We start from the raw sequence: 27,816 nt of genomic DNA, 5'->3' as shown, positions 1-27,816 counted from the left end.
AAGTGGACTGCTGTTCTTTCATGGCATTCCCGGACTCTCTTTCACCAGTGGTTATTTGCAACTTTTGCCCAGGGAAAAAACACATTTTATGGTGTTTAATTTGCTGTACTTTTATTGAAATAAAGGTGGGGTATGTAACTTGGTTTTTAGTATCCAATATTTCTTTATACTAAGTACCCTTTTTCCATTTTCTTTCTTGCCTTTTTGTCTTCCTTCTTTCTCTTTTCTGCCTTTCCTGTTTATCTTCCCTTTTTCCTTTCCTTATTACCTTCCTTCATTCTTTATTTTTCTTTCCTTTCGCCTTATTTTCTTTTACCTTTCATTTTATTCCTTTCTGTTCATTATTTCCTTTATTTTATCCATCAATCATCTTTGTCGAGCAGTCAGTTACACACGATTTCTAATGTTTTTCATTGATTTTTTTATTGGTAACATGGATGGTAGATTTGAATCACCTTTATGTAAGCTTGTACTTTTCCAAAGCTCAAATCCTTGTTCTTAGTGTTACATATTTTCTTGGCTTCTAGGTCTAGAGTGCCAACCAGTGTAGCACCAGCTGTGCGTTCACAACTTGGCTTGAACAGAATCACTACGAAGCGTAGAGGCAGCATAGAGGTTCATTGCAGCAGGCAGCCGCAACCCTTGGTTCTCGAAGAGTTTGGACAAGTGTAGGAGGAAACCTGCATCATTCAAGATTTAGTGTAATTTCCTGTCTGTGAAAAGTCTGTTGCTATAAAAAGCTCAACATTTCTGGACAGTGAGTTTAAAACTGAATTAAGTATAGTCTCATACTTGATTACTTTGTCCAGTTGACAGGCAAATATGTCTCAACAAAGTCTATTCAGCTTTGGATTCAAAAAACATAAAGACAGTGATAAAGATAGTCCAGGAGAAGGAAACCAAAAAACAACAACTGAAGTTGGGCCTACCACTGCACAGAATCCTAACATAACTAAGAACAAAAAGTATGACGCTGAAAAAAGAAAACGAGTTTTTCAGTCACACTGGGTGGAATCCTGGCCATGGCTAGCCCTGAAGGAAAGTCCAGAGGGGGAAGGACCAAAAATGTACTGCACTATTTGCCAAAAATATCCTACTATAGCAGTCAGCTATTCGGGTTCCGGTAGGAATGCATTCTTAAGTGGATGTGACCAGTTGCGCATTGAACCAATCAGAGCTCATGAAACTAGTAAGGCACATATGACATGTGTTTCATGGCACCGCCAGGAAATGAAAGAAACCACTTTGCAATGTCAGACTCCTACAGCCAGTACCTCAACATCCAGTGTCCCTACAGAGCAGCCCCTCATCATGCAAGCACTGCAAAAACTGAAGGAAACAGAAAGAAAGAAACTGACCATCTTGTTTAACAATGCTTACCTAATTGCAAAACAAGGAAAGCCACTCTCAGACATGGACACCCTATGTAGGGCTATGAAGAAAGCAGGTGTAGATATAGGAGAAAATTATGCAAACCGCGAAAAAGCCTCAGAGTTCATTAGATGTGAGGCGGATATACTTCGACAGGACATCAAAAAAATTGTTTCAAATTCTCGCTTCATCTGCATTATTGCTGACGGAAGCACAGATAGTGCCATCACTGAACAGGAAACTGTACTGGTCAGAGTAGTCAATGGTGGAAAACCCTACACTCTATTTGCAGATCTTGTTCCACTTGAACATGCACATGCTCCAGGAGTCCTGGACGGTATAGTTAAAGGAATCAAAAGGTTATCTTTGGATTTAGTAGATATGAGGTCTACAGAACATCCGGGTCCATCACTAATCGCTGTCAATTTCGATGGTGCTGCAGTTATGATGGGATCTAAGGGAGGGGTTGCAGCACTCCTGAAGAAAGACATTCCTTTTCTTCTCCCATTCCACTGTGTAGCTCACAAGCTTCAGCTTGGGATTCTAGATGCTGTAAAATCCCATCCCTCTATTGGTCAGTTTGAGCAAACTTTGAAATGGATTTTCAAATTCTATTGGTATAGTCCTAAGAGGCGAAGAGATGCCAAAGAAATTTCAAGAATAATTGATGAAAACTTTGCTCATTTCACTGATATTAAACAGGTTAGATGGGTATCCAGCAAAACCAGGGCTTTGGCAGCCATGCAACAAAACCTGCAGACAGTGGTTCTACACTTGGGACAGGTCGCAGCTGGTAGTGATGATTCTGCTGCTAAGGCAAAAAAGTACCTCTCAGTTGTTACTAGTTTTACATTCATAAAAAACCTTTACAGTCTGAGAGATGTTCTGAAGCCAGTGTCTCAGCTTTCAGAATTCTTTCAGTCTAATGAACTGCTTTTATTGCATGTACCACCTGCTGTAGAGAAGTGTGCATTGACCCTAGTAGGCCTAAAGAGTGAGCTGGGTGAATATATGCAGCAGTTTAAAAAACTGTACCACCCGGAAGAAAAGAAGTTTGGACACATTTCTACTGATGGCTGGGAAATAAAGTTATCAGGACACTGCCCACCAGCAGCAACAATCCAAAGTGACAGTGAGCTCATTGACAGTATGGTTAAGTACATTGATAAGAGATTTGAAAATTTTAATTGCATGCCGGTTCAAGGTTTTCAGGCATTCGATTATACACTGTGGCCAGAAAGTAGAGAGGAGCTCTATACATATGGGCTCTCTGATATTGAGGCAATTGTACAACATTTTGAGGTACTTTTCACCACAGACGAGAGGTTGGCAATTGTAGAGGAGTTTTGTGGACTTAAAACCCATATGAAAAGCTTTCAGACCAAAGGTATTCCTGTATTGCCTGCATATTCCACCCTGCTAGCAACAAAACCTTACTCGTTGACTAATATATTGAAGCTTGTGGAGATGATGTTCACATTCAGTGTATCTACAGCAGAAGCTGAACGTGTGTTTTCTGCCATGAATATCATTAAGAACCCACTAAGAACACGGTTAAATCAAGATGTTCTCCAAGACCTAATGCTTCTTAAGGTAGAAGGACCCAACTTTGAGGATTATGACCCCAGCAGAGCTATTGATCTCTGGCTTACAAAAGGAGGCACAAAGCATGTGTGCGGACATAAAAGGCCACATCTATCATAACTGTTGAAGTATTGCTAATATTAGAGCATCCTGCCATGCATAATCGTTTATTGTTGTATTTCTATTCAATTTCTATATGTTTGGATAAAAGGGATAATATCGCTTGTCAAGTTTTCCTTTAGCATTATTATTGCACAGCTTTACTGATTTTAATAAAGCAAAAATATATTAATATTTCTCGGTCAGCCGGAGCCCTTATGTTTGATGTGGGGCGGGAGTAGGTGGGACAAGTGGATTTTACAGGACATGTAGATCTCAGTGGCATTTTGTCCCTTGGACAACTAGATTATTTGGAAAATTCCACACCCCTGGTTGGCATACTCATGTATTTACATATCTGTGTTGAGTTACATTAGATACGTTCACTCTCCTTACTGAAAATACTCACATAATTAAATAAGCAGTGGAAAGCCAATACTCTGCCTCAAATTCCTTATAATGCAATGGACTGGCCTGGACCATCTAGAGAATGATCTGCGGATGCAAAACCCGTTGTACTCTAGCACATTGGTGACGGTCACACACTTGAATCAGTGAAAATGTGTGCACATTAAGTTACAAGCAAAGTGTAGGGAGTAGAACTGTATACAACATGGCTCCTAAAACATATCTACCTACTGTTCAAGCACAGGTCAGAAATATAGAATGCCTAGGAATACCTCAACAAATGTCTTGGAATACCTATAAAAATGAATGCCTCCTCAACACCTTAACCTATTTCATTTGAAATTGCAGTTATGTGTGGCCAATAGAATAGCAGGTATTTATCAGCATCAAAAGGCTGGAAGTTTATTCTTGTGTCTCCAGGATTTAAACTCATGACCACAAGATCACTGCTGCAAGCTCTCTGGGATGATCTCTAACTACGTTTTCTCTAAGAAACTACAATTCTAATCTTTATACACAGAAGAGAACTAATCAAACACATTTCTGTGTTCAGGCCTAAAGGTTGGTAAATGCAGTGATACATCACATACTGCTGGCTCACCACTGCTAAAAAGTATCGGCAAAAAGCAGAACCAAAGCCACACTGCATTGTCAAATGGAGAAAGACCTTTTTGGCTTTGCTAGTGCTTATTTCAAGAATGCCACCCACAGATCTTAAAATAAAAGTGGAAGATAATCTATATACTTCTATTGATAACTTTAAAACTAAATTGAGTTAAAAAAAATTAGATTTACTCTATTTAACCCGGTCGTCACTTCAATTCTAGTCAAGATCTATGGGATCAGCACTTGTAGCTTATGCCAAGTGTTTATGACTGTCAATGCGCTCATTTCCGCCCGTTCAGACTATTGCAACACCATATACCCGGGTCAATCTGAGACTTCTGTTCACAGTCAGTAATGTAATATGCCCTCTGCCAAGGATGCTTTTTATCTCCATCATCCAGCACAATTAATCACCATCTTCCTGTCAGATTACCTTACCTTCTCAATCTCTGGGACTGTGCGGGAGCAGTAGAGAAGCTTTGTCACTTCGAGAGGGTATGCCTGAGGAGCAGTAAAAAAATACAAAAACAACAATAAATGACACTTGTCCAAGTTCATAGCAGACAAATAAATTACAAATGCATTGTAAAGCTCTAAAGAGGGCTCTTCAAATGAGCAAGGAGCATATGGAAGACCATTGCAGAAATGTCCTCATGGTCAATTTTAGATCTGGTCTGAAGATAGTACTAGATGTCTTGACAGCCTCATGCTTTCTATAATAAAATATCATACAGAAATACATATATAGGAGCTCTCAAACTTTTTCTCCATTGGTATGTTAAAATGACACTCAAATGATGCTTTCTCCCCCATAGCACAAAGTATAAGTCAAAGGCCCGCCCTGCTTCAATCACTGGATGCTTTCTCTGAATATTAATATATTCACTAAAAAAACCATAGGTTTCAGATGAGTTATAGTTAGGAATTAGCATTTAAAAAACCTTATAAATTCACTGAATAAACCATAGCTTTCAGGGGTGTTATATCTAGCTGGACATTTCACTCGTATAAAACCATTGAAATTCCCCCGTTATAGTTAATTGTACTAACTATAACTCGCGCGCCCGCAATCCACTGATGATGACTTCACATATTACATCATTCATGATATGGTCAGTGACATCACTGATGACATCTCAAATGACATCACTGATGACATAACTGATGACATCACCAGTGAATGCGGTTCAGTTCAATATTTAAATATGATTGGTATATATATATATATATATATATATATATATATATATATATATATATATATATATATATATATATATATATATATATATATATATCCAGATATCTCCGAACCTCTCAGCAGTGCCCAGCCGGAACACAACCAAAGGACGAAATACAGACTCCAAATGTTGTGGAAAATGCAGGTCTTTAATTCACCAGTTTGTCAGACGCGTTTCGAATACCTTTGTATTCTTTCTCAATTAACAAACATGTAGTCCACTTTTAGTTTTTATACAGTTTTTTTGTGTGATGCTTTCACCTCCTCCATGTGATGTATAGAAATAGAGGAAATACTAAACAAATATGCATGCTGGGACTTGTAGTTTTTAAAGGCCTCATTCAGTTACTTGCATATTAGGTTTGCACAACATTACAGCATGAATGCAGTTTCATATGAGATAGAAGATAGCGTAATGCACATTTATACCAATTATCATAACATTGTTGAAAAATGCATGTTTTGATTGTATAGGTTACCAATTTCATTATATATATATATATATATATATTTTTTTTTTATTGGAACCAGCATTTAGCAGAGGATAATACAAAATACAAACTTAATATGATACATCCATTGTTTACATTTAAATTCAGAAGAAAAGAACAAATAACAAAAAGTATATATGAGGCTACACATTTCCATTAACCAATTCCACTGGGACAAAGCCCTTCTTTCCATATTGATATAGGGTGCCACAGTTCTTTACCACGTAATTTTGTTTTGATTCCTCTAGTTGCATATATTGCAGATTCAAAAGAGAAAACTGCAAGAAATCGAGCTAGCCACATTTGAAAGGTAGGCGGAAGTGTATCCTTCCAGCACGCGGACAAGATTAGTCTCAATACAGCTGTACCTATAAATAAAAGTTTTTGTTCAGATTTACTTAATTTTAACGAGCTGTCATATCCCAACACAAACAAGGTATCAGACTCTGGAAGTTTGTGATGGAAGACTTTCTCCCAAAATGTGGCAATCATATTTTTTAATATACGTAGCTCGGGGCAGCTGCTAAAGAGGTGAATTAACGTTGCTGGACCTTGTGAGCAACGTGGGAATAGGTCGTTTTCCCCTTTCCCCCATGCAAAAAGTTTAGCAGGGGTAAAATATAAATCATAAATGGTTTTGTACAGTTGTGCCTTTAGATTGCTAGCCATAAATAATGTAATGCTCATTTCAAGTGTTTTATCTATATCAATATCGGGATTGTTTAATTTTACCATCCATTTAGTTTCTGTTTTCTCGAGATCATCGTTAATATTGGTTAATAGAATATTATATAACGTTCCAATCCTAGTTTTTGCAAAATAGCATGCTTCTATTAAATCGATCTTCTGAGGATTCATTACATCTTTTTTAGCTTTTAATTTTGCCTGCAATTGTGCAAATTTAAGAAAATCACCTTCTGGGAGACCAAATCTTATTTTAACATCTTGAAATGTAGTTTGTGGGCCATTTATCCACACTTCGTTAATTGTTTTTATGCCTAGACTATACCACTTCTTAGCTGTATATTCAAAATCAAGATCAGAAGTAATGGTCGAATGGAATATGGGTGTATATCGGTTGAATTTGCCGATCTGTGTATGTTTAAGTATCTGATTCCAGATAAGCCAGGCACTTTTAATGATTTCACCCTTAATTTGTTTATAATGGGCTTTTTCAGTTTTTCTTAATAACAAACCTTTCGCTTCTTGCCCTAGCATTAATTCATAGATTGTGGGTATAGTGATGTTGGTAGTGTCCAAGGCTAAGAGTGTTTCTAAAATCATTGGTTTTAGGTGTTTTAAAAAGGCTGCCCAATAGTATAGAATTAAATTCGGAGCAGTGAGCCCGCCTCTGTTGAGCGGAGTGGATTGGTAGAGTAGAGATCGTCTGATCTTCCCATTTTGCCAAACAAATTTGGAGGCAAGTTTATTAATTAAATTAATTATATTAGAATCAATAAGTAAAGGAATGGAACGAAAGAGATACAGACATTTCGGTAGTATATTCATCTTTAAATAGTTCACTCTACCTATAATGGAAAGATGCAAACCATTTACCCTATCCAAGTCGATCTTAATTTTATCTATTAGAGGGTCAAAATTATTTTTGATTAGTATCTTTATATCGGCTGATAATATCACACCCAGATATGTTGCGTTATTTGCTCTTCTCGAATCTGAGCATATAGTGTTGTCTGTGCACAGTACAATGGTCTTTCCCCTATTCAGAGAATAACCCGAATATTTACCGTATTGCAAAGAGAGTAATTTGATTTCGTGTAAAGCTTCGATCGGGTGAGATGTTAATACCGCAATGTCATCAGCAAAGGCTAGAACTTTAGTTTCATAATGGTTATATACAATTGGCTTTATATTATTATTTTCTAATAGTTTTAAAATAAGAGGATTAATATAAAGGGCGAAAAGTAAAGGAGAACAAGGACATCCTTGTCTTGTGCCTCTTGTTACATTAATAAAGTTTGATTCCAATCCTGAGATTGAGACTTTTGCTTTGGGTTGGTGGTACATAGATTTTATAGATTTAAGAAATTTAGGGCCAAAATTAAGACGTGTCCTGGCAACCCACAAAAAGCTCCATGAAACATGGTCAAAGGCTTTCTCGGCGTCAAGCAGGATCATAGACATCTGATCCCCCGTGACCGACATGGCATCGAATAGAGCGATAGTGCGGCGAATATGATCCGTTGTCCCCTTACCCGGAACGAAACCATGCTGCCACGGAGAGACCAGATGCCCAATGACCCTGCTGAGTCTGAGAGCCATCACTTTGGCATATAATTTAGAGTCCGAATTTATCACTGTTCGGGCGATTTTCCCTTCTTGGGAAATACTATAATGCTAGCCTCATCCCAAGAAGGTGGAGGAATGCCATTATACTGTACGCCTAAAAATAAGTCCAGTAATAAAGGGCTTAATAGGGGGCTAAGAATCTTATAAATCTCGATTGGCAATTTATCCGGGCCTGCTGCTTTGTCTGAAGATAAAAGTGATAGAGCTTCTCCAACTTCATCAATAGTAATCTCAGCTTCAAGTATTTCTCTCATCTCATCATCCAACTGGTTAGTAGTTGCCGTATTGTTAAGGAAACCAGCCAAAAACATATCTATATCTTTTTCGGAGTTAGTCCCTTCTTCAGAGTATAATTTTTGATAATACTGTTGAAACTGGGTAATAATATCTGTAGACTGAACATAAGTACGTCCACCTTCTACAATAGAAGTAATATTATTATGCACATTCTTTTGACGTGTACGCAGGGCCAGTTATTTGCCAATTTTTTCACCCGTTTCGTAAACCTTCTTCCTATAAACTCGGTAAGTTTGGGCGGCTTTTTGACTTAATTCAGTATTAAGCTCAGCTTTCAAAATCGTCACCCGGAGCCATTGATTATGGGATTCTTTGTTCTGTTCTATTAAGCCTGTATGTTCTGTTTCAGCTTTCGTTAAGTCATTTAACTTTATTTTGTACAATTTTCTAGCTTTGAGGCGTGCTGCATGCTGGAAACTAGAGATCTCACCTCTTAAAGCAGATTTATATGAATCCCAGACTATATTTCTGGAAGTACTAAAACGATTAATGTTGAAAAATTACTCAGAACATTTTTTAATATGCAAGATGAATTCAGTGTTGGATAGTAGCTTCCGGTCAAATGACCAAGACCTAGATTGAGTAATAAGAGGATTAAATGTAATTACACAAATTAAAGCATTATGGTCTGAGATTATTCTTGGCAATTTTTTTATAGTTGATAGTGGAATAAGATCAGTGGTTACAAAAATATAATCAATACGGACCTTCTTTTGATGGGGATGAGAGAAATAGGTAGAACCTTGATCACGTGGATTGTTATGTATCCACAAATCTGTTAGCCCAAGATTGCTGATAAGTCTATTGAGGGTTTTATAAACTTTGGGTTTGCGTCCTTGGTATTTTGTTTTTGAGGGGAGATTAGACAATGGTGGTATTAATGAGATGTTAAAATCTCCACATAGGATTAGAGGGCCCTGCCACATAGGCAGCTCAGTCTCTAGTTCTTCAAAAATTGTGGAATCATCTAGATTTGAACCATAAACTGTACAGATGTTTATACCACAAGCAAGTTTAGCAATACCCCATCTGCCATGGGGATCTGATAGATGTCGTACACTTAACCCCAGATTTTTTTTCCCAAGTATTGCCACCCCCCTTATATTTGATGTCTGTGTGGAGACCGCCAATAAGTTATACCCATTGATATTCAACCATGATTTTTTGTCCCATGGCAGATGCGTTTCTTGAAGACAAAGTATGTCTACTGGAGCCAATTTGAGCAATTCAGTCATTCGTCTTCGTTTATCTCCAGTTAATAAACCTCCGACATTCCAAGTCTGAACTTTTAACCTACCCACTATTAATAGAAAAAGATTGTCGCAGTGCCTCAAGCAAATAATATTCTAACTCAGCTAGTATGCTGTTTAATCTCTTTTTACATATTTCCTCTGCAAAAAAAACTGGTTCATTTTTTTTCTTTTTTGTTTTCACCCCCCAAGGTGACCCACCCTTACCCTTACCCACCCTTGACCAGCCAACCCCCCTCCCTCTTAAGCCCCCCCCAATTCAGTGGGCAACCAGACTCAACCAGAGTCTGAGTGATGTGATAGCAGCATTGTGCATGAACAACCGCTTCAAAAAAGTAAACATTATATAGGAAGGAAAAGAAGGAATAGAAAAAGATAAAAGGAGAGAAACTAATAAATGAAAAAGAAGGATTGATAAAGGAAAAGTCAAGAATAGAAAAAAAACCTTTAGTCTATATCAGTACAATATAATATATAGAACTTGAAATACTCCCATACTGATAGTGATACAATTAATGCCAGATACGACGTATCACTTGAATGTAAATGGGAGCATGAAGCTATTATTTAAGCAGATGAGTTTTTCCAATTTCATTCACAATCTAATAAGCATATTATGACATCTTATCTAGGTGCGCCTTTGCTTTGATCTCCGACACAAAAAAATTAGTAAGACCACCATATACAATTTTTAACTTTGCAGGATTATTAAGATATGCTTGTGCACCTTTGTCCTGAAATGGTTTGATCAGAGATCTTAATTGCCAACGTCTTTCCACCGTTACATGACAGAAATCCGGTCTTGTGAAATATGCAAAATCATTATATTGAACCTTGTGATCAGGCCTAGCCTTCTCAGCTACAATCTGTCTCACTAAGAAGTTACCAAAATAGACCAATATGGCAATATGGCTCTAGGGTATATGCTAGGTTTTGTTGGAATATTAAAAGGCATCCGGTGAGCTTGTTGAACCTCTACATTCAGATTCCAGTCTTTCAGTGCAGGGATAGAGTCTTCTAGTAACTTAACCACGAATGCTCTAGTATCACCCCCTTCAAGTTTCTCTGGGACACCTAAAATGCGGAGATTGTTCCGACGTTGCCGGTTTTCAAATTCCTCAAGCTTCCATTTAATATCAACTAGTTCAGCATCTTGAAGCTTCACGCATTCGGCATTCAACGTAGTTTCTTTTTCATTGGACATAACCCTGGCTTCCATCTCGGTGACTCTTTCACCTATTAAATTGCAGGATTTAGATTTCTGACCACTCCTTGCATTTTCCGAAGTGCAGCTCTTCATTTTTTACTGTCTTGTGCAGCCTCTTCTCTATGTGCCGCTATGGCTTGTAAAATAGTCTCTACAGCTGACTGAGAAATCTCTGAGTTTACTGGGAGATTAGATGTTGTAGCTGGCTGCGGAGATAAGTCAGGAGCTGTCTGTATATCCTTGGCGCTCTTTTCCTGTATTCTGGTGATAGTTTTAGATTTGGCTCTAATCGTATTGACATTAGTATCTTGCTCTTCTGAGCTCTCATCATACGAGATAAGCTGAAGTTCAGAATCCTCAAGTCCCTCCAAAAGAGTCAGTATCGTCTGACCACTCCGCCAATGTATTTGGACCATTTTCATCAGAGAATGAATAAAATTCACTGGATTCCTTCTCCTTCTACTCAGAAGCCTGACTCTTCGATATATCGTTCCCTGCCATCTTTTTAGTCAGTGTTTGGGTCAATATATGGTTCTCCTCTACCAATTCTAAGTCCCTAGAGACAGCTGGTTGTAGTATAGGGGGAATATCTGTATTTGAGTGCTCAGTTAGAAGTTCACTAGGGGTCGCCTGGCTAGATTGAGCTGTACCACGCAAAGGTGAGGTTGAATCTAATTGCACCCCCAAAATGTTCCCCCCTATTCCAGAAAAAGACATACTTTGTTGTGTAGACGCTGAGGCGTGACTTGTGCTAATCGGGACCTCAGAAACACATGGTGCAGGGGTCTGAGTAAGTTCATTAATGTTAATGTTACTTACAGTTTCGAAGTTTACAACAAGGTGCTGCGGCTCAGGTGTATTACATGTCTCCGTAGTTGGCTGTCCTAACTCAGAATCTACGTTATTGAAAGAAGTAGGAGGTAGGGGGAGGGTCTCATTCATTGAAGCTGGCTTGCTGGAACCGCTGAGAAGTCCCGTTTTGAGGAATAGGTCAAGAACTGTATCCCCTGTTGAGTTTAATTTCCTGCGGGCAGCGTGGAGCTCCTGTCTTGCTGTAGAATCTGATAGTGCCTGCTGGCTTCTTGTCTTAGTTTTATCCGCATTAGACAGTAAGCGTGTTCTTCTGTCAGGTTCCTCTAGCTGTTCATGCTGCTCATGTTGTTGTTCAGCTTCTTTGCGCAAAATTCTAGCAGCTTTAGCTACCCTTGCTCTGGTTGCTGCAGCTGACGCTGATGATTTTGCTGGCATTTTTTTAACTGAGCGCAGGTCGATTTTCTTCACCTTCTGTAGCTTAATGAAATGCACTGTTAAAAGCCCACCAGGTTTATCTTTCTCTGTTTCGCCTTCGCTGTGTGTAACAGGACTTGACGCAGGACTTGATACAAGTTTACCGCACAGGCTGATACAATGTTGCCGCTCTATAGTCAAAATTGATCCCTTAGCGAAAACCCCGCCCTGCAGCTCCGCGTTCGAGGAACAGACGGCAGCTGTGGGAGGGAGAGCCAGAAGGAGCGATCGCGGCGTTGGAGTGAAGCCGAGTGAAGCTTCCGGTTCCAAAGGAGATGAGTGCCGCTCGAGACCTCCGTAAACCTCAAAGGTAAGCATAGGCAGCAATTATTGTCAAATCTTTCCGAATGCCGAATGCCGAGCGTAGTTAGACGCGAGCCATCTAACCCTCTGTAATTCCTTCCGTGTACCGGTTTCCAGAGCGGAGTAAAGCGGAGCTCACACACTATGCTGCTAACCCGGTCTAAGGACAGACCGCCATCTTGCCGCAATCATTATATATTTTTCAATGAGTATAAATAAATAAATAAATATATACATTGCTAAAATATGCCGTACCAAAATATAATTTTGAATATATATGTCTATCATTCTTCATGTAGTAAAAAATGACAAATAAATAAACATTTCATATATACGGAATACAATATAAAAATAGAAATAAGCTATTTAAAATATTGTCACTCTAAAATTTTTATATGGATATCACAGAATAAATTCCTGATTTCATTATTGGCTAACCTCATTAACCTAGGTTAGTCAGATAACAAATGTGCAAAATTACGCAATGTGCAAAAGTACAAACCAAGTGCAAACTTTGCATTGTTTTATAGCAGCATGAAAGTATTTCCTTAAATAAAGTGCAAAAAAGTGATATAGTAGTTACAAAATTTCACCCAATCTGTGCTACTTGCTAATGAAAATCTTGATACCTTCAAGATATTGTGTTTTAAAACTTATAAGCAAAAAATAGATTGTACTTATAATGTGAAAGACTAAAAACAGTATTGAGACAAAAGGAAAAAGAGAACGGGGGCCAGAGTAATGTTATCAAAAAAATTTCAACATACAGGAGTTTGGAAACATGTAGGGAACATTCATAACTGGTGGATAGGACATCAGAGGAAATGGTGCAGATCCTCAGTATTGTTCAATCCATTTGGCTGTCTACTATCCAGTTCTACAATAAATTTAGATTCCAGCTGCCGCAGACACTTTTCTCTGTTACCACCTCGCGGGTTATCCTTCACAGCTGCGATGACAAAATATTTTAAATCCGCTAGTTTGTTTTGGTGGATAGCTTTGAAGTGTCTTGCGACCGGATACGTACTATCGTTATTAACGATAGCCCGCAGATGTTGCAGGATCCTGACGTGCACTTGCTGCTTGGTGCTACCTACATACCTAAGCCCACAAGTGCACGTCAGGATGTAAACTGCATATTCAGTTTTGCAGTCATAGCACCCCTGAATTTTGAGTTCCTTCGGGCTGAAAGGTGTAGTGTATTTCTTGGTTGTTACACCAAATTTACAAGCCCAACATGAAGTGCATTTATAAAAACACTGTTTTTCAGGTAGCCAAGGGGTACATTTCTTTTTATTACTAAGATCTGGGATGCTTTTAGCTATTTGACTTCTCATGGAGATACCTCTTCGATATGTTATTGTGGGTTTTTCAGGCAACTCCGGTGTCATGACTGCATCTGTCTGTACTATCGACCAATTTCGATTAATTATGGACCGAATTTGGCGATGCTGGTTATTGTAGGTTAGGATTAACCTAGGTGTATTAGAGGTTTCCTCACTTTCCTGCAGTTCATTTTCCTCCATATTGGACAACAGTGATTCCCTGGATCTACTGTTGGCTTTCTCCAAAGCCCTTTGTAGACTGTATGCCGTGTAGCCTCTTCTATGGAATCTTTCAATAGCTTCTCTCATGCATATGTTCTGTTGTTCCTCACTACTACATATGCGTTTAATTCGGAGAAGCTCTCCGTAGGGAATGCTATCAATTAAGTGTCTCAGGTGAGCACTCGAGGCATGTAACGTAGAGTTACCGGCAGTAGATTTTCTATGTAAGGTTGTTCTTAGTCCACCATTATCTACATATACTCGTGTTTAAAAAGTCTACTTCAATACAACTTATATTTGAAGTAAAATTAAGATTCATCTGATTTACATTGATGTCACATATAAAATCATTGGCACTTTCATTGCTCCCCTTCCACAAGACAAAGACATCGTCTATGAAATGTAACCACAATTTTATGTGGTCTCCATATTTTGAGGACAGTTCTTGTCTTAGTGTCTGCTCCTCCCACCAGCCAACCACTAAACAGGCATAGCTGGGGGAGAAGCAAGACCCCATCGCCACACCTCTGCATTGTCTATATATCTTTTTAGCAAATACAAAGTAATTATTGTTCAGGCACCAATCAATACTTTTCATGATCATTTTGTTATGTTCATAGTTCTCAATGGGTCTTGTTGATAGGAAGTGTTTGACCGCATTTAATCCTACTTGGTGATCTATGCAAGTATATAGGGATTCAATGTCCATTGTTATCATTTTCATACCATCTTCCCATTCAACATTGCTAATTTTAGTTAAAAAATCACCTGTATCTTTTACATATGATGGTAATTCTTTGACCAGATCTTGCAAGTAATAATCAATGTATTGTGATAGGTGCTCACTGGCACTTTCAATTGCCGATATTATTGGGCGTCCTGAGACTGGTGTCCTCTCCTTATGGGTTTTGGGGAGAAAGTATATGGATGGTAGTACAGGTGATTCATTCCATAGAAAGGCATATTCATCTTTTGAAATCATGTTGTCCCTTTTACATTGGAGTAGATGTTTCCTCAATGTTTCCAAAGCTCTCATGTATTCTTTGTTGTTGGTTTCCACATAGCACTTAGTATCAGATAACTGTCGATTTGCTTCCGTCAGATAGTCCTGTTTAGGCCACAAGACTATGTTGCCGCCTTTGTCTGAGGCCTTCACAATTATTTCAGTGTTGTTTCCTAGTTTAGTCATTAGTCGGTTGTATTGAAACTGATTGGAACTCAATTTTCTGGGATGGTGATTGACACGATGATACAGGTCTGTTATATCTTCCGTTACCCTGTCGTGGAAGATGTCGATTGCGTCCTTCGGCATTATTGGCACAAACACTGATTTCGGTTTGAAAGGGCTTCTGCCAGCCCCCAGCTGATTTATTGATGCCAATTGTAACTGTTGTTGAGTAGACATATCACTCTCAGCTTCATCATTGGTGTTTCCTTCTAGTGCTTGTGCCGCCAACACTCCTTCCACATCAGTTGCTGCTAATCTTATGTCACTTATTGAGGATGATTGTCCTGCGGATTGTTTTTTAGCTAATCCGTTCTTTATCTTGAAGAACTTAAGCAGTTTTAATTTTCTGATGTAACTGAAAATATCTATTCGAGTCTGTGCATAATTGAAATTCCTAGGGGGGCAGTATGATAACCCCAGTTTTAGAATTTGTTCTTCATTTTCATTTAATTTTAAGGTTGTCATGTTGATGATTATTTTGTCCATTGCATTATTTACTGTTGATTGCGCCAAAAGTTTCTTTTTCCCCTTCCTCTTGTTTTTGCTACGCCTTTCCCTCCTTTTTGCGTTCCGGGTTTTTGCGTTGCTTGGGGTTGTGGCTGTTGTTGTTTCCGCGGTCTTAGCGTTTTTAGCCTGTCCTCGACTAAAAAATCAATTTCCTCACCGAGGTTCAAGGTTCTTGGTACAGTGTCTTCATCATCCATACTGTTTATACTGCTGACACTGTACACTGAGCTATCGTCGCTCTGTTCGCTCGCTGGAGTGTTTCCACCGGTAGCTTGCTGATTGGAACATGTCGCTTGTTCCCCCATTTGCTGCCCTTTTGCCTTTTTTGAACTTGCTTTAAGCTTTTTAGCCATGTCAAATTTTCGGGCGAACGTGTAGATTCTGCCTTATTCGTAGTCTGCCAGGTCACGAGCGAATTTATATACCTTGCGCTGTTTGATTTTTTCCGCTTGCTTCTGCAGCCTGTCTTTGATTTCCTTTCGCGTTTTTGCAATGTAATCATTTGGTTCCAGTTTTGCCAATTCCTCATTTATAACCTTAATTTCATCCAGCAATTTCATCCTATCGGATTCTGCATATTTAATTAGCAGGCAGACTAAATTCATCGATGCCTCTAGGTTCATTGTGCCCCACTCTTTTAACATCTGAGGATCTGGACTTTCGTAACTTGGAGCGAGTAAAATTCTCAGTCTCCGCAGGACTCTGCCAGCTTCAGCATATTTACTTAGCGACTTCTTCTCCCATATATATATACACCAATCTGCCCTGAAGACTGAGTGGACGTATAGGTGTCTGAATGGAGGATTTAGTAGCAATGTGATTGACTGTCTTAAGTGACAAATTCAAAGTGTCTCACTAAATATATGAGATAAGAATTAAACTGTGTGAATACCTGTATCACTCTATCTCTTGTTGTGTAAACTACTACATAAGGTGGTTACTAGCTATGTGAAAGTCTATATTAGTTATTAATTAGTTAATTGAGTACTTGTATTTGATAGTGAATGAATGTTGGTATGGTTGGGTGGGAGGTGTGTGACGGTTCTAAGATGTGTAAATAGTTGATTTAGTAGGTATATGAGGTTAAGACTGTATGTGGAAACAGTTGCTTGGGTGAGTGAATCTCTTTATTGGTGTGGTGATGAGTACATATATTTTTCAATGATACATGTCCAACAAACTAGAAATATAAAAGGCAGTGTATGTGACAGTTATTGTATATAAATAAGTATACATAATACTCAGTGATTGTATGATTGATGTATGGATAACTGTATACTTGTAATACTGATTTTATAACACACTAAGTATGAGTTACTATCTACATGAATAAATAAAGTGGTGTTTGTGTAAGTGAGTAGCTTAGTAAATACAAGTATGATCAATTGTTTGCATAAGTGAGTAGTATATCTGCATAAAGGAATAGGATATGTGCTGGTGTGTAATGTTGATGTAGGTGTATAAGTATATTTAATAGTGTTCTATTGATCTCTCTTAGCATGTATGAGTGAATCTATAGGTAAGTGTTTAGATGTGAGTAGATGTAGGAATTACCGAGTGGGTTTTTAGAAACTTGTACTGGTGTGTCAATGGTTTCAAATATGGTACTTCAAGTTTTATAATGAGTGTTAAAAGGTTATGCTACTGAATGATGAGATGTATTAGTTTGTCACATGGATGATGTCATCAGTGATATAATCAGTGATGTCACTGACCATGTCATGAATGATGTCATATGTGACATCATCAGCAGTGGATTGCGGGCACGCGAGTTATAGTAAGAACAACTAACTATAATGGGGGAATTTCAATGGTTTTATACGAGTGAAATGTCCAGCTAACTATAACACCCCTGAAAGCTATGGTTTTTTCAGTGAATTTCAAAGGTTTTTTTAATGTTAATTCCTACCTTTAACATGTCTGAAACATATGTTTTTTTTAGTGAATTTCAAAGGTTTTTTGAAATGCTAATTAGTAAATATTTTTATTGTCTTTTTAAAATATTTTTACCTACCTGTTTTAATCTTTTTATTTTTAGATGTTATTTTTTAAATTACATGACACTTTTTTATAATTTTCTTTTACATAAAAATATATTTTATCATTATTTTATGTTGTTTATAATATACTTAAATTATTTTTATTATTATTATTTTTTTTTGCAGTTGCGCACCCTACGAACACCCTGCTCATTTACTGCGCGAAACGTGTCCGTCATTTTAGGGCCGCTGTCTAGGATCCGCGAAGGGTGTGCGATGGGTACAACTTTTCCCATGCGGTTGTTATGCGACTCGTTCACGACGCCTTGCGCATATGCGAGATGTACATATAACGTGACGCGACGGACGTGAGATATCGCGTTACGTCATATGCATATCAGACGCGGTGTGTGCGCGACTTCCGCGATTTTTTCAATGTTGAAAAACGTATTTATATATATATATAATATAAATATTAAGACAAGAGATTATCTGAGGTTATTATTTGAAAATTTTTCTTTAACTTTCTTAAAAAGTACATCACAGTTATCCTATGGGTGGAAATTCACTTAGCAGGTAAATAGTGTTATCGTTACCTTTTCTTACTCAGTGGTGGATCCTGGATACAGCACTGCTGCATCTCCTCTAAACAGTTGAAAGAATGCAAATTACCAAAGCGCAGAAGCCCATGTCTTTTTTTTTAAAATATCGCTACAATGCGCGGATCATACGCACACCCCGCGATTTATCCCAAAAAAATAGGGGCTTTGGGAGATCTTGTGGGACCCCTGAGGAGACCTAGAGGATCAGGGTATGTCTACCCTCCCCCTTTTCAACGTTTTCAACACACATTTCACACGCTTCTTCAGCCTCCCTTGTACCAAGACATAAAATGGGTGCCAACAGTTTCTAGTTTCGAATGTTGACAACCACTTCACAGCCAATTAGCCTTCAGCGCGTGATCCGAAGGGTGCGTTTATGGTACGTTTAGAAGAAGCGGAGTATACGTATTACATTTTTTTTATGGGAAGTGGCCCCCCCCTCCCGTGCCCAATTCCAGGCACCGGCATCCCCAGCCCCAGTGGCATGGATGATTATATCTTATTATTTTATGGAGGAGGGCTGCAAAGCCCCCCTCCTGAAGCCACTTCAAGACCACGGGGACATCCGAACTCCATCTATGTATGTACCCCGTAGGAGTTGCCTTCACTTTGGGCATGCATGTTTGTGGTAGCGCATGCGTGTTAATGTTACACATGCGCAAAATACGTCCCACGTCTGGCTATGTACCCCTAACGTATTTCATTTTATTTGCGCATGCTCAATTACAACATGCCCAATTCACAGCTTTCACATCCAGTGACATCATGCTCAACCAATCATCCTTCTGCAAAGCATTTATAAGATGCCAACCTTCTGGAACTTTTCCTATTCCGCAGTCACAGCCATTGAGAGTGTTCGTATCCACTTCTTCGTAGGTGAGCACTTTTTTTTAACCCTTTCGATGCTCATGACGGAATGGTTCTGTCATGAGCATCGGTCGAGCTGTGCTCATGACGGAACCGTTCCGGATGAGGTTAAGAGTAATTAAATTAATAAATTTGAAAAATCTTTAAATACCACGTAAATGCAAATTCATGTTCGATTTGACAATGTTGTTTTTAAGCATGCTTTCCTGCTTTTTAGATCGTTAAATTTGACTTCGTAACTTTTGTTTCTGTGCAAATCACTTAATCCTGGTGCGTTTGTTTAATTTGCCAAGCATCACATGGCCGCTCCTCAGCAGTGTGCTACGTGCTGTTCAACTTCATGCAATGTAGTTTTTCTCGTGTAAATAGTGAGTCACGTGCCCCATGCATTGCAAAAGTAATGTTTTCGGCAATAGTGTATTTTAGCACGATTTCCAGCTCTTATACCTCAAATATTTTGCCTTAGTAGGCGATTTTTCTGGGCAAATCCCTTAATTCTGCCGCCTTTCATTATTTAAGTAGTACGCCAAGTGCTGCTTCCTCCCCATACACTGTACATGTAATCGATTGGTCAAAGTTGTATTTTAGCACAATCTCCATATTTTTTAATAACGTTAAACTTGATTTGCTATCCTTTGTTTTGTGCAAAACACTTAATCCTGCTGTGTTTGTTTAATTTACCAAGCACCACACGGCCGCTCCCGCAGCAGTGTGCCACGTGCTGTTCAAGTTAATGCAATGTAGTTTTTCTTGTGGAAGTAGTGCGTCACGTGCCCCTTGCATTGCAAAAGTAATGTTTTTGGCAAAAGTGTATTTTAACACGGTTTCCAGCTCTTATAACTTAAATATTTTGCCTTGGTTGGCGATGTTTCTGTGCAAATCACTTAATTCTGCTGCATATAAATTTTTAAGTAGTGAGTCACGTGCTGCTTCCTCCCCATGCACTGCACATGTAATAGATTGGTCAATGTTGTATTTTAGCATGCTCTCCATGTTTTTTAATAACCTTAAACTTCATTTGCCCCCTGTTCTAACTCATAATACAGATATCTCAACCATGAGACCTACTGGTCTCCTCAAGCTGTCCTGCCCATACACTATACCACGTGGTGATGAACAACTCAACACACCAGATCCACTGACTGCTCTTCATATGTTATCAACCGAAAATTGCAATGGACCTAATGGAGTTATCAGGTTTGTCTTCAACATTTTATGATCGAAAACCATTCTGAGATAAGCATTTGTGTATTTCATGTGTTTGCAGACGGATAATTGTGTTATTGTCATGTTTTACTAGAATTCGTAGGCATTCTGAAATCAACGAAACGTAAAAAAAAGCATTTCCTCCCGATTTTATTGCCCAAATATGTGATTTAAAATTGAATGTATGAGTTATAATTTTCTTGCTTCTATAAACATTTTTATAAAATATAAATCTACATTGTGATAGTCTTATAGACGTTTCTTTCTGAAACCCATTTCTCATTTAAATGCTCGTTACACGTTTTCAGCCTGTACTTCAGATACAAAGTAAAAATGTTGTTTTTAATTATTTTTTTTTTAAACTGGTCTTTTAATTTTCCTACCTATTTATTTCTGAATTTCTAGATCATGAAGTGCAAAAAGGGTTCTATCAGATCAAGCCCGGGAGTTTGTGAATGAAGTGAGTGACCAATCGCGGCCTAACATTTGTATAATGCAATACTATTTCTTATTTTGCTGTCCAAATATAACCTCTGATGAATACTTTTCATCCCCAATCCTATTGAGAACAATTGTGTTTATGAACATTAAAATTAAGCTTGGACATATGTACAACATATACATTTTTAACTATTTATTCAGTTACCACAATGTTACATAAGTCAGCAGCAAGTTACCAACATTGAAGAAAGTATATTCTCATGTTCCAGTTCATTTCACCGATGTTTCAAATATGGCATGAACTAGTTGTATGAAGCCAGAGAGATTCACAAATTTTTAATGGACAATTTTAAGGTAAATACTCACAATACGACTACTCGACGAAGTTAAAAAGTAACGGATATAAGTACTTGAGGGGTTTTTGGTGGCAGATAATCTCCAATTAACACTTGTACGGATAGGTCTGATACAGGGTAGATCTCTGTATAACTAAAGGATGATTAGGTATTAGGATGGCATACAGAGCTCCCAACCTTCTTACTTTTTTTCTTAAAGGGTTCCAAATTGGGGATGGATATAAGGCTGTGCAGTAGAGGTTGACGGCGTTGCTCCATTGGTACTTGGGCCTCCTCATGAAGCATGAGGAGCCTCTCTCAATCTCCTTAACTCTTCCCTTGCAAGGTTGACCGGATTCTTAGTCTACAAGTGCTTTCGCATACGTGCAGTTCCACACCAGTCCTCTTTATTGGGGTCTCCTCTTGAAAGCAGTCTTGCATATGCGGCAAGTAACTTATCTTGCATTCACCTTTTTTAAGAATTGTGAAAATTAATTTCAAAACATTCAATAAATACGGTGTCACTATGCATTGTGCCAAGTACTTTATTAAAAATATGCAGAAAATGTTCCCTTTAATTGTTGTTAAGGTCTTTAAAAGAGAATTTGAAAGGAGAAACTAGGAGATGAATACAGAGGTAGGTCGTTATGTCTCAAACTGCAAAAATTGACGCTGCAGCTGTGTAGCTGTGAATATTAATCTTGCTACTTACGGATTGCCAACCTTGCTGAAGACCGCCGCAGGGGCCCGCTGTCCTTTTGCAGCCTGCCGACCCACGAGCCCACACTGCCAACAACGAGGAGCTGGGACTACATTTCCCAGAGGACCGCGGCGCTGACTGAGCGCGTCATCACTGGGCCCCAGGAGGGCTTTAAATTGCAGCCTAGCCCCACGCAGCGCAGGAGAAGCCCGGGACAAGGGCGGGGCCATCTGCGGCCATCAGAGGCCAGAAGAGGCCGGGCTGGGCCACCCCACTGTCATCTACACTTCCGAACTGTAAGCTTTTTATTCTCTGGACTGTTCTCACTTGTGCTGGAGTGTGAAAGGGGATAATAGTACTTGTGTGATTTTTCCTGCCATGAGTAAAAGGAAAGTGGGGGACAAGGTGGTGGGTACACTTGATGCCTTCCTCATAAGAGCGGAATCGGTGTTAATTCACGTGATTGAGGCTACCGAACGTAGACTCTCACTAGATCCCAGGCTCTTGGGGGGTGGGGGTGGGGGGGGTTCACTGCCATGTGCCCAGTTACCTGCTACCCAGTTATCACCAGATGCAGCCGTATCCAACGCTCACCCCCTGACTAGGTCCCCAAGCTTGTTCCCCAATAGCCCAGACCCATCCACCTCTCAGCTCCAGAGCAATGCAAGTAGCCCGGCCATGGTTAGGACAAGAGGGATGAAGGCCTTGTGGGGGTTATAAACAAAGAACCACCAAACAAAAAAAAGGAAGGGGCGCGGCGCTAAGACACATAGGACACCACCACCCCTCAGTTGCTCGAGCGGGGTATTTGTTTTTGGTAATTCAAGTTCTACTACTGATAATCCCCCCCCTGGTTCTTACTAACCCCCCGTTGAATAAAAGTGATATTTGCTCTATACTCAAGGAGCAAATAGCAGTCCTTCTTGAGCCGCTCCTAAAAAGATTAGATTCTGTTGATCTTAGGCTGTCTAAGATTGAAGTTGCATTGGCAGGCTCATCTCAAGCGTTCCCGGTTCAGTCCAGCAAGCATGCTATGGCAGGTGTCACTCCATCCAGTGTGTGGGATATTCACAGGACCCAGGGTGGTGCGACGACAAGTGCCCAGATATTGGTGTGAGGGGTCCAAACAGAAGGGAGTGATAGGAGTACACCACCTACTGGTGTTAGTAATGGCAAGATTACGTCTAACCAAAGACCCTTACCGACTGGGAGATTAAGCAGGCAGGATGACAACTGCATTGATGCTCGGCCAAAGAAGCACCCCTATCTACACCTGCCACCCGAAGCAACACCTTATACTGTTATTTTAGCAAATGTCCCCCCTCTGCCCCAGGATTCACATGAGCACTGGTCGACCCTTAAAAATAAGGCCCTCCATTATTTGAACAAAATAACCGGAATTGGGGATGGTTTATACCAGGAATTTAAAATGGTAAGACGCATTGAATGAGTCGGTCACTCCACCAAAACCATTCCGGGAGACTGTGTGGTTTTGAGCTTCAGGTCTCCGGGGCTGGTTCGTTATATTCTCGAGACGGTGAATTACGCTCCATTCGATAAGCCTGCCATTGGTATGCCCCACAGACCGAGGGATGTTCGAGGTGTACAGGGTGACTGTCTTAGGCCTGATTTCTCCATTCAGTTACATAATCGCTTTGAGCCCTTCTCCACTCTCGAAGAAATAGAAGAAATAGACTGACTGGGGTGGACGTACAGGGAGGATTAGCATTGGGTGAAATCAAGGCAGGTGTAGATGACCCTATGACAACTAATTGCCCTTCACAAGTTGTACCTAATGCACAAAACTTGACCCCCATTGCCGTGCCGTTGGTGCCCGTTAGTTGCCCATTGGTAACAGCAGAAGCCCCTGGTCGTTATGACCCTGCACCGCCGTGAAAACCCCTGGCTATATCTTCTTGGAATATAGCGGGCTTGGAAACAATGGCTGCATCAGCTGATTGGTCATCATTTATTGATGGCGTAGACATTTGGGCCTTTCAAGAAACATGGTCAACTGCTGATATGTTCCAAGCTGGCTACTTAAACTTCTCCAAACCAGCATTAAGGGGCCATAGGGGAAGACCAGTGGGAGGGTTGACTTGCTGTGTTAGACAAGCTGAAGGGTTGTGCTTGGAATGGGGCCTCAAGGCTGTAAATGGAAGGACCACGTCCGATGTCATGGGTGCGGTGACCTTTGATAACGGGCGCTCCAAAAGCCGAATAGACTACATCTTAGTGAATGTGGAAATATGCCCCCTAGTTCTAGATATGGAAGTTCATCCTCAGCCCGAGAGTGACCACAACCCTCTGGTCCTCTCACTGAATGATAGGAGTTTCTGTGGCACACAAACTCCGGTGGCAGTTATTAACCCCAACCAAGTAATTCTGGCAAACGACTTGAGAAGGGTACGATGGGCTAAGGTGGTTCTCGATGAAAAGAAGGTGGTAGAGATAAGGGAACTAGTATCAGGGTCACTAAGGAAACTTAACGAATGTGGCTCGCAAGAGGTCCTTAATGCCGAATTACCTGGGATCCACATGGAGCTTTTCAGTGGGCTGCAAAGGTTCTTCATTAACACTAAGCCAGCAAGGAAGAACCTAAAGCTTAAACCCACTTCATGGTATAACAACTTATGTAGGTTGGCACAAAAAGCTCTTGTGGTATCCATCAAAACAAGGGATCACCCCAACATCCAACAGGCTAGATTTACTTATAAGTCTACCCTAAGAAAAGCAAATAGAGACTGGGATGAGGAGCGATGGCAGGACCTCCTACTAGCATGTAAAGGCAGGAATATGACACAGTTTTGGGACCTAATAAAATGGGGGAATGGGCAGAGGTCGATCAGTCCAAATAACAATGTGGACCCACAACATTTGGTCACATTCTTTGAAGCCCAATTTCATCAGGGATCAGAAAGTGAATCCCCTGCCCCGCACTTTATTCCAGATACCCCCTTGCTATTTAGTACCAAAGAGGTCGAGGCAGTCTTAAAGATCATCCCACATGGTAAGGAGCCCGGGCCTGATTGTATTCCAGCTGACCTATTCAAGCAGGACTCCGACCTTTGGATCCCATACATTACGAATCTAATCAACTCTTTAGCGGGGGGGGGGGCCCCAATCCCTGCATCTTGGGCCGGAGCGGAAATTATCCCGATCTATAAGAAGGGGGATCGCTCCGCTCCGGCCAACTATAGACCCATTAGCCTCATAAATGAACTACAAAAAATCATAGCACGAGTGCTTCTGGGTAGGATACAGAGTTTGATGGGTGAAGAGAACATCTTATCCCCACTACAGGCAGGGTTTCGGGCGCACATGGGGACCCTGGATCAAGTCTTCAGATTTGTCATGCTTTATTGGAAGGAGGTTCTCTTGGGCAGGGGAATGATCTTCGCAGCTTTCGTGGATTTAAAATCCCCGTTTGACCTAGTCCCGAGATCGAAACTGTGGGATTTTCTTCTAGAAATTAGGGATGCCCAAGGAATTATTGGCCTTTGTGGTTAGACTTCAGACCTCCAACTATGCGCAGGTTCGATGGGGGAAACCGGGTGACGTCACCGAGAAATTTAAAGTGGGGAAGGGCGTCCGTCAAGGTTGTGTGCTGGCCCCCACCCTATTTTCACTATTTATAAATGGGGTGGTGCGGTACTTTGATAATTGCCCTACGGACGCACCTATGCTAGCTGGCCAAAGGGTGCCACTGCTCATGTTCGCAGATGACACCCTGATTCTATTTAAAACGAGACAGGGGCTTCAGCTGGCACTGTCCCGTTTTGAGGAGTTCTGCTGCGACCATGAACCAGTGTTCAACGTGGAGTAGACTAAATTTATGGTACTCCACGGGCCAGGTCTGTTAAATCAAGAGTTTTCATGAGCGGGAAGCTCTTGGAGCAGACCAATGTCTTTCCTTATCTAGGTGTCACCCTTGGTGAAAAACTGAGCTGGACCCCTCAGGTGAAGTTACTTGCGCTGAAACACACACAGCTTTCGGGAGCACTGATAAAGGAAAATAGGCGGTCACAAACTAAGCCTATAGCCCCCGCAGTCGAAATATATTCCTCGAAAATCACTTCGGCAATTTTATACGGCGCTGAGATTTGGGGATCCAGTAATCTAACCCATTTAGCCTCAGGCCAGAATAAATTCCTAAGATCACTTGTGGGCCTCCCCAAATCCACTCCCCGTATCCCTCTACTGTTAGGTCTTGGATGCAATGCAATTGAGGATATTGCACGGTATAGGATGTTGGTCTTCTGGAGAAGACTTTGGACAACCCAAGAATTACATCTATTCGCAAGGGGACTGACTGAAGTAAGTGGATTGGACCGCTCGAATAAGATTCTATGGTTAAATAGCATTAAAGCTTTGCTCTTTGACATGGGGATGAAGGACCTGTGAGACAGTCCAGGGTCCGCCAAATTCCCACCAAAAGCAATCTTTAGAGCAGCCTATTGGAATCATATTAAAGTTAGGAGATTTTACACTTTGACTAGTCCATCCCTGTGTAGTGTTTTCTGGGAATTCAAAGATGAAACATATTTGGAAGGCTATTGGGATGTTATAGCGAAACCTAGAGATCGCAAGCTTTACCACCAGTTCCGAGTTGAGACACTTCCGCTTAGGAAGTTTACATGTAAATGGAAACCTGTTACTTTTGATAAATGCCCTTTCTGCCCGGAGTGCACAGAAGACATTGACCACCTAAAATATGTTTGCCCTGCCTACCAACAACCGCGAAGCATGTGGCTTAAACCCCTATGTAGATCCCTGGGAACTAGTTCTGCGTTAACTGCTAAAAGGCTACTGAAACTAGTTGTAGTGATATCGTAGTGATAGGGGTAGCCAAGTTTCTGAGCTGGTCTTGGGCCATTCGGGAGAAAAATGGAGGCTTTATTACTTAGTCCTGACACTCCCGGGCTTGGCATGTTCAAATTGGAATTTTATGGGTTTTTATCTATTGTCTTGTAGACATTTGTAAAAGTCTTTTGCGTACGATATATTTAATTCTATTTTAATGAATTTTATCTTTTTACAGATATTTATATTTTTAACGGTAACTTGCAATGATAAATGTTATGTGTATTTATGACTGCCCACAGCTGTATTTTGCATTTTATTAATCTTTTCTGTCTTTTATGATGAATAATCGCAATAAAGACTTTTCGATGATGATGATAAAAAGGGTGGACCAAAGTCTGCATGTACAATTCCAGTGGAAGCATTTCAAGCACACTGCAATCATTTAAAAAAATATATATATATATCGCCAAGTGTTACTATGACTTGTAATGTTTGACCTCATTTAGTCACATCAATCTAAATTTAAACACTATTTTTCTTTTTTGTTTTTCTTTTGGAGTCCATATTATATGCTGTTTATTATATTGTTTTGTTAGTTCTAGTTCTAGTTTTTTTATTGTATTGTTATCTTTTAGTTATAATTCAAGTTATTGTTTTAATAAAAGTTAATTTTTAAAAGTACATACGTCTTTTTTGTGGGGGTAGCAGTCAACAATAGAAATGATATTTATAATTTGAAGTATAATTCTGAGGCTAACTCATTAGCAACATAGTGTGGTGAACGTTTAACCTCTGTGCTCACGTAAGTGTTCCATGAACTGTTACTATGGTAACAGGCAGAAAGCCGTTTGGGGCTAGGGTTAAAAGTTACTGGCTGTACAAAAACAGTTATATTTACCCACGATCAAAAAACAAAACACTGTGTACCAGATTTACAACCCCCTTGCACCACTTTCGCATCCAACCCTCCCCCTACAACATTACAAGTATGTGGGCTTCAACGACCCCCCTCAAGCCCCGTGAACCACCGCCCCCTGAAATTTGTGTATTACGGGAGGCAAACTGCGTGGCCTATGTTTATATTTATTCACATGCCACCTAGGTGATGCACCACAAGGATGCAGGAGGCCTTCAGCCCCAGGGGC

At 40.0% G+C, this 27,816-nt stretch overlaps 2 protein-coding genes across 2 annotated transcripts in view; one reads left to right on the top strand and one right to left on the bottom strand.

Annotated features, from left to right (window-relative positions):
- Nucleotides 1-822: 822 nt before the first annotated feature.
- LOC147663705 (zinc finger protein 862-like) lies at nt 823-3,075 on the top strand. Its single transcript, XM_086950254.1, has one exon. The coding sequence runs from the start codon at nt 823-825 to the stop codon at nt 3,073-3,075; it is 2,253 nt and encodes a 750-aa protein (XP_086806380.1).
- Nucleotides 3,076-4,221: 1,146 nt separating this feature from the next.
- Nucleotides 4,222-27,816, bottom strand: part of LOC147663704 (general transcription and DNA repair factor IIH helicase subunit XPD-like) — a 324,670-nt gene continuing 301,075 nt past the window's right edge. The window contains exons 4-5 of the mRNA XM_086950253.1: nt 4,507-4,569; nt 4,222-4,227 (exon numbers count right to left, since the gene is read on the bottom strand). Coding sequence (XP_086806379.1) covers nt 4,222-4,227; nt 4,507-4,569 — 69 coding nt within the window. The remainder of the gene's footprint in view (nt 4,228-4,506; nt 4,570-27,816) is intronic.

This window comes from Lissotriton vulgaris, unplaced genomic scaffold (assembly GCF_964263255.1).
Source record: "Lissotriton vulgaris unplaced genomic scaffold, aLisVul1.2 SCAFFOLD_1574, whole genome shotgun sequence".
NCBI lineage: Eukaryota > Metazoa > Chordata > Amphibia > Caudata > Salamandridae > Lissotriton > Lissotriton vulgaris.
This window is presented reverse-complemented; position numbering and strand designations above follow the sequence as displayed.

Bases quoted from the DNA above. Each gene is read 5' to 3' on its own strand.
- LOC147663705 (XM_086950254.1), top strand. From the start codon at position 823: ATGTCTCAACAAAGTCTATTCAGCTTTGGATTCAAAAAACATAAAGAC.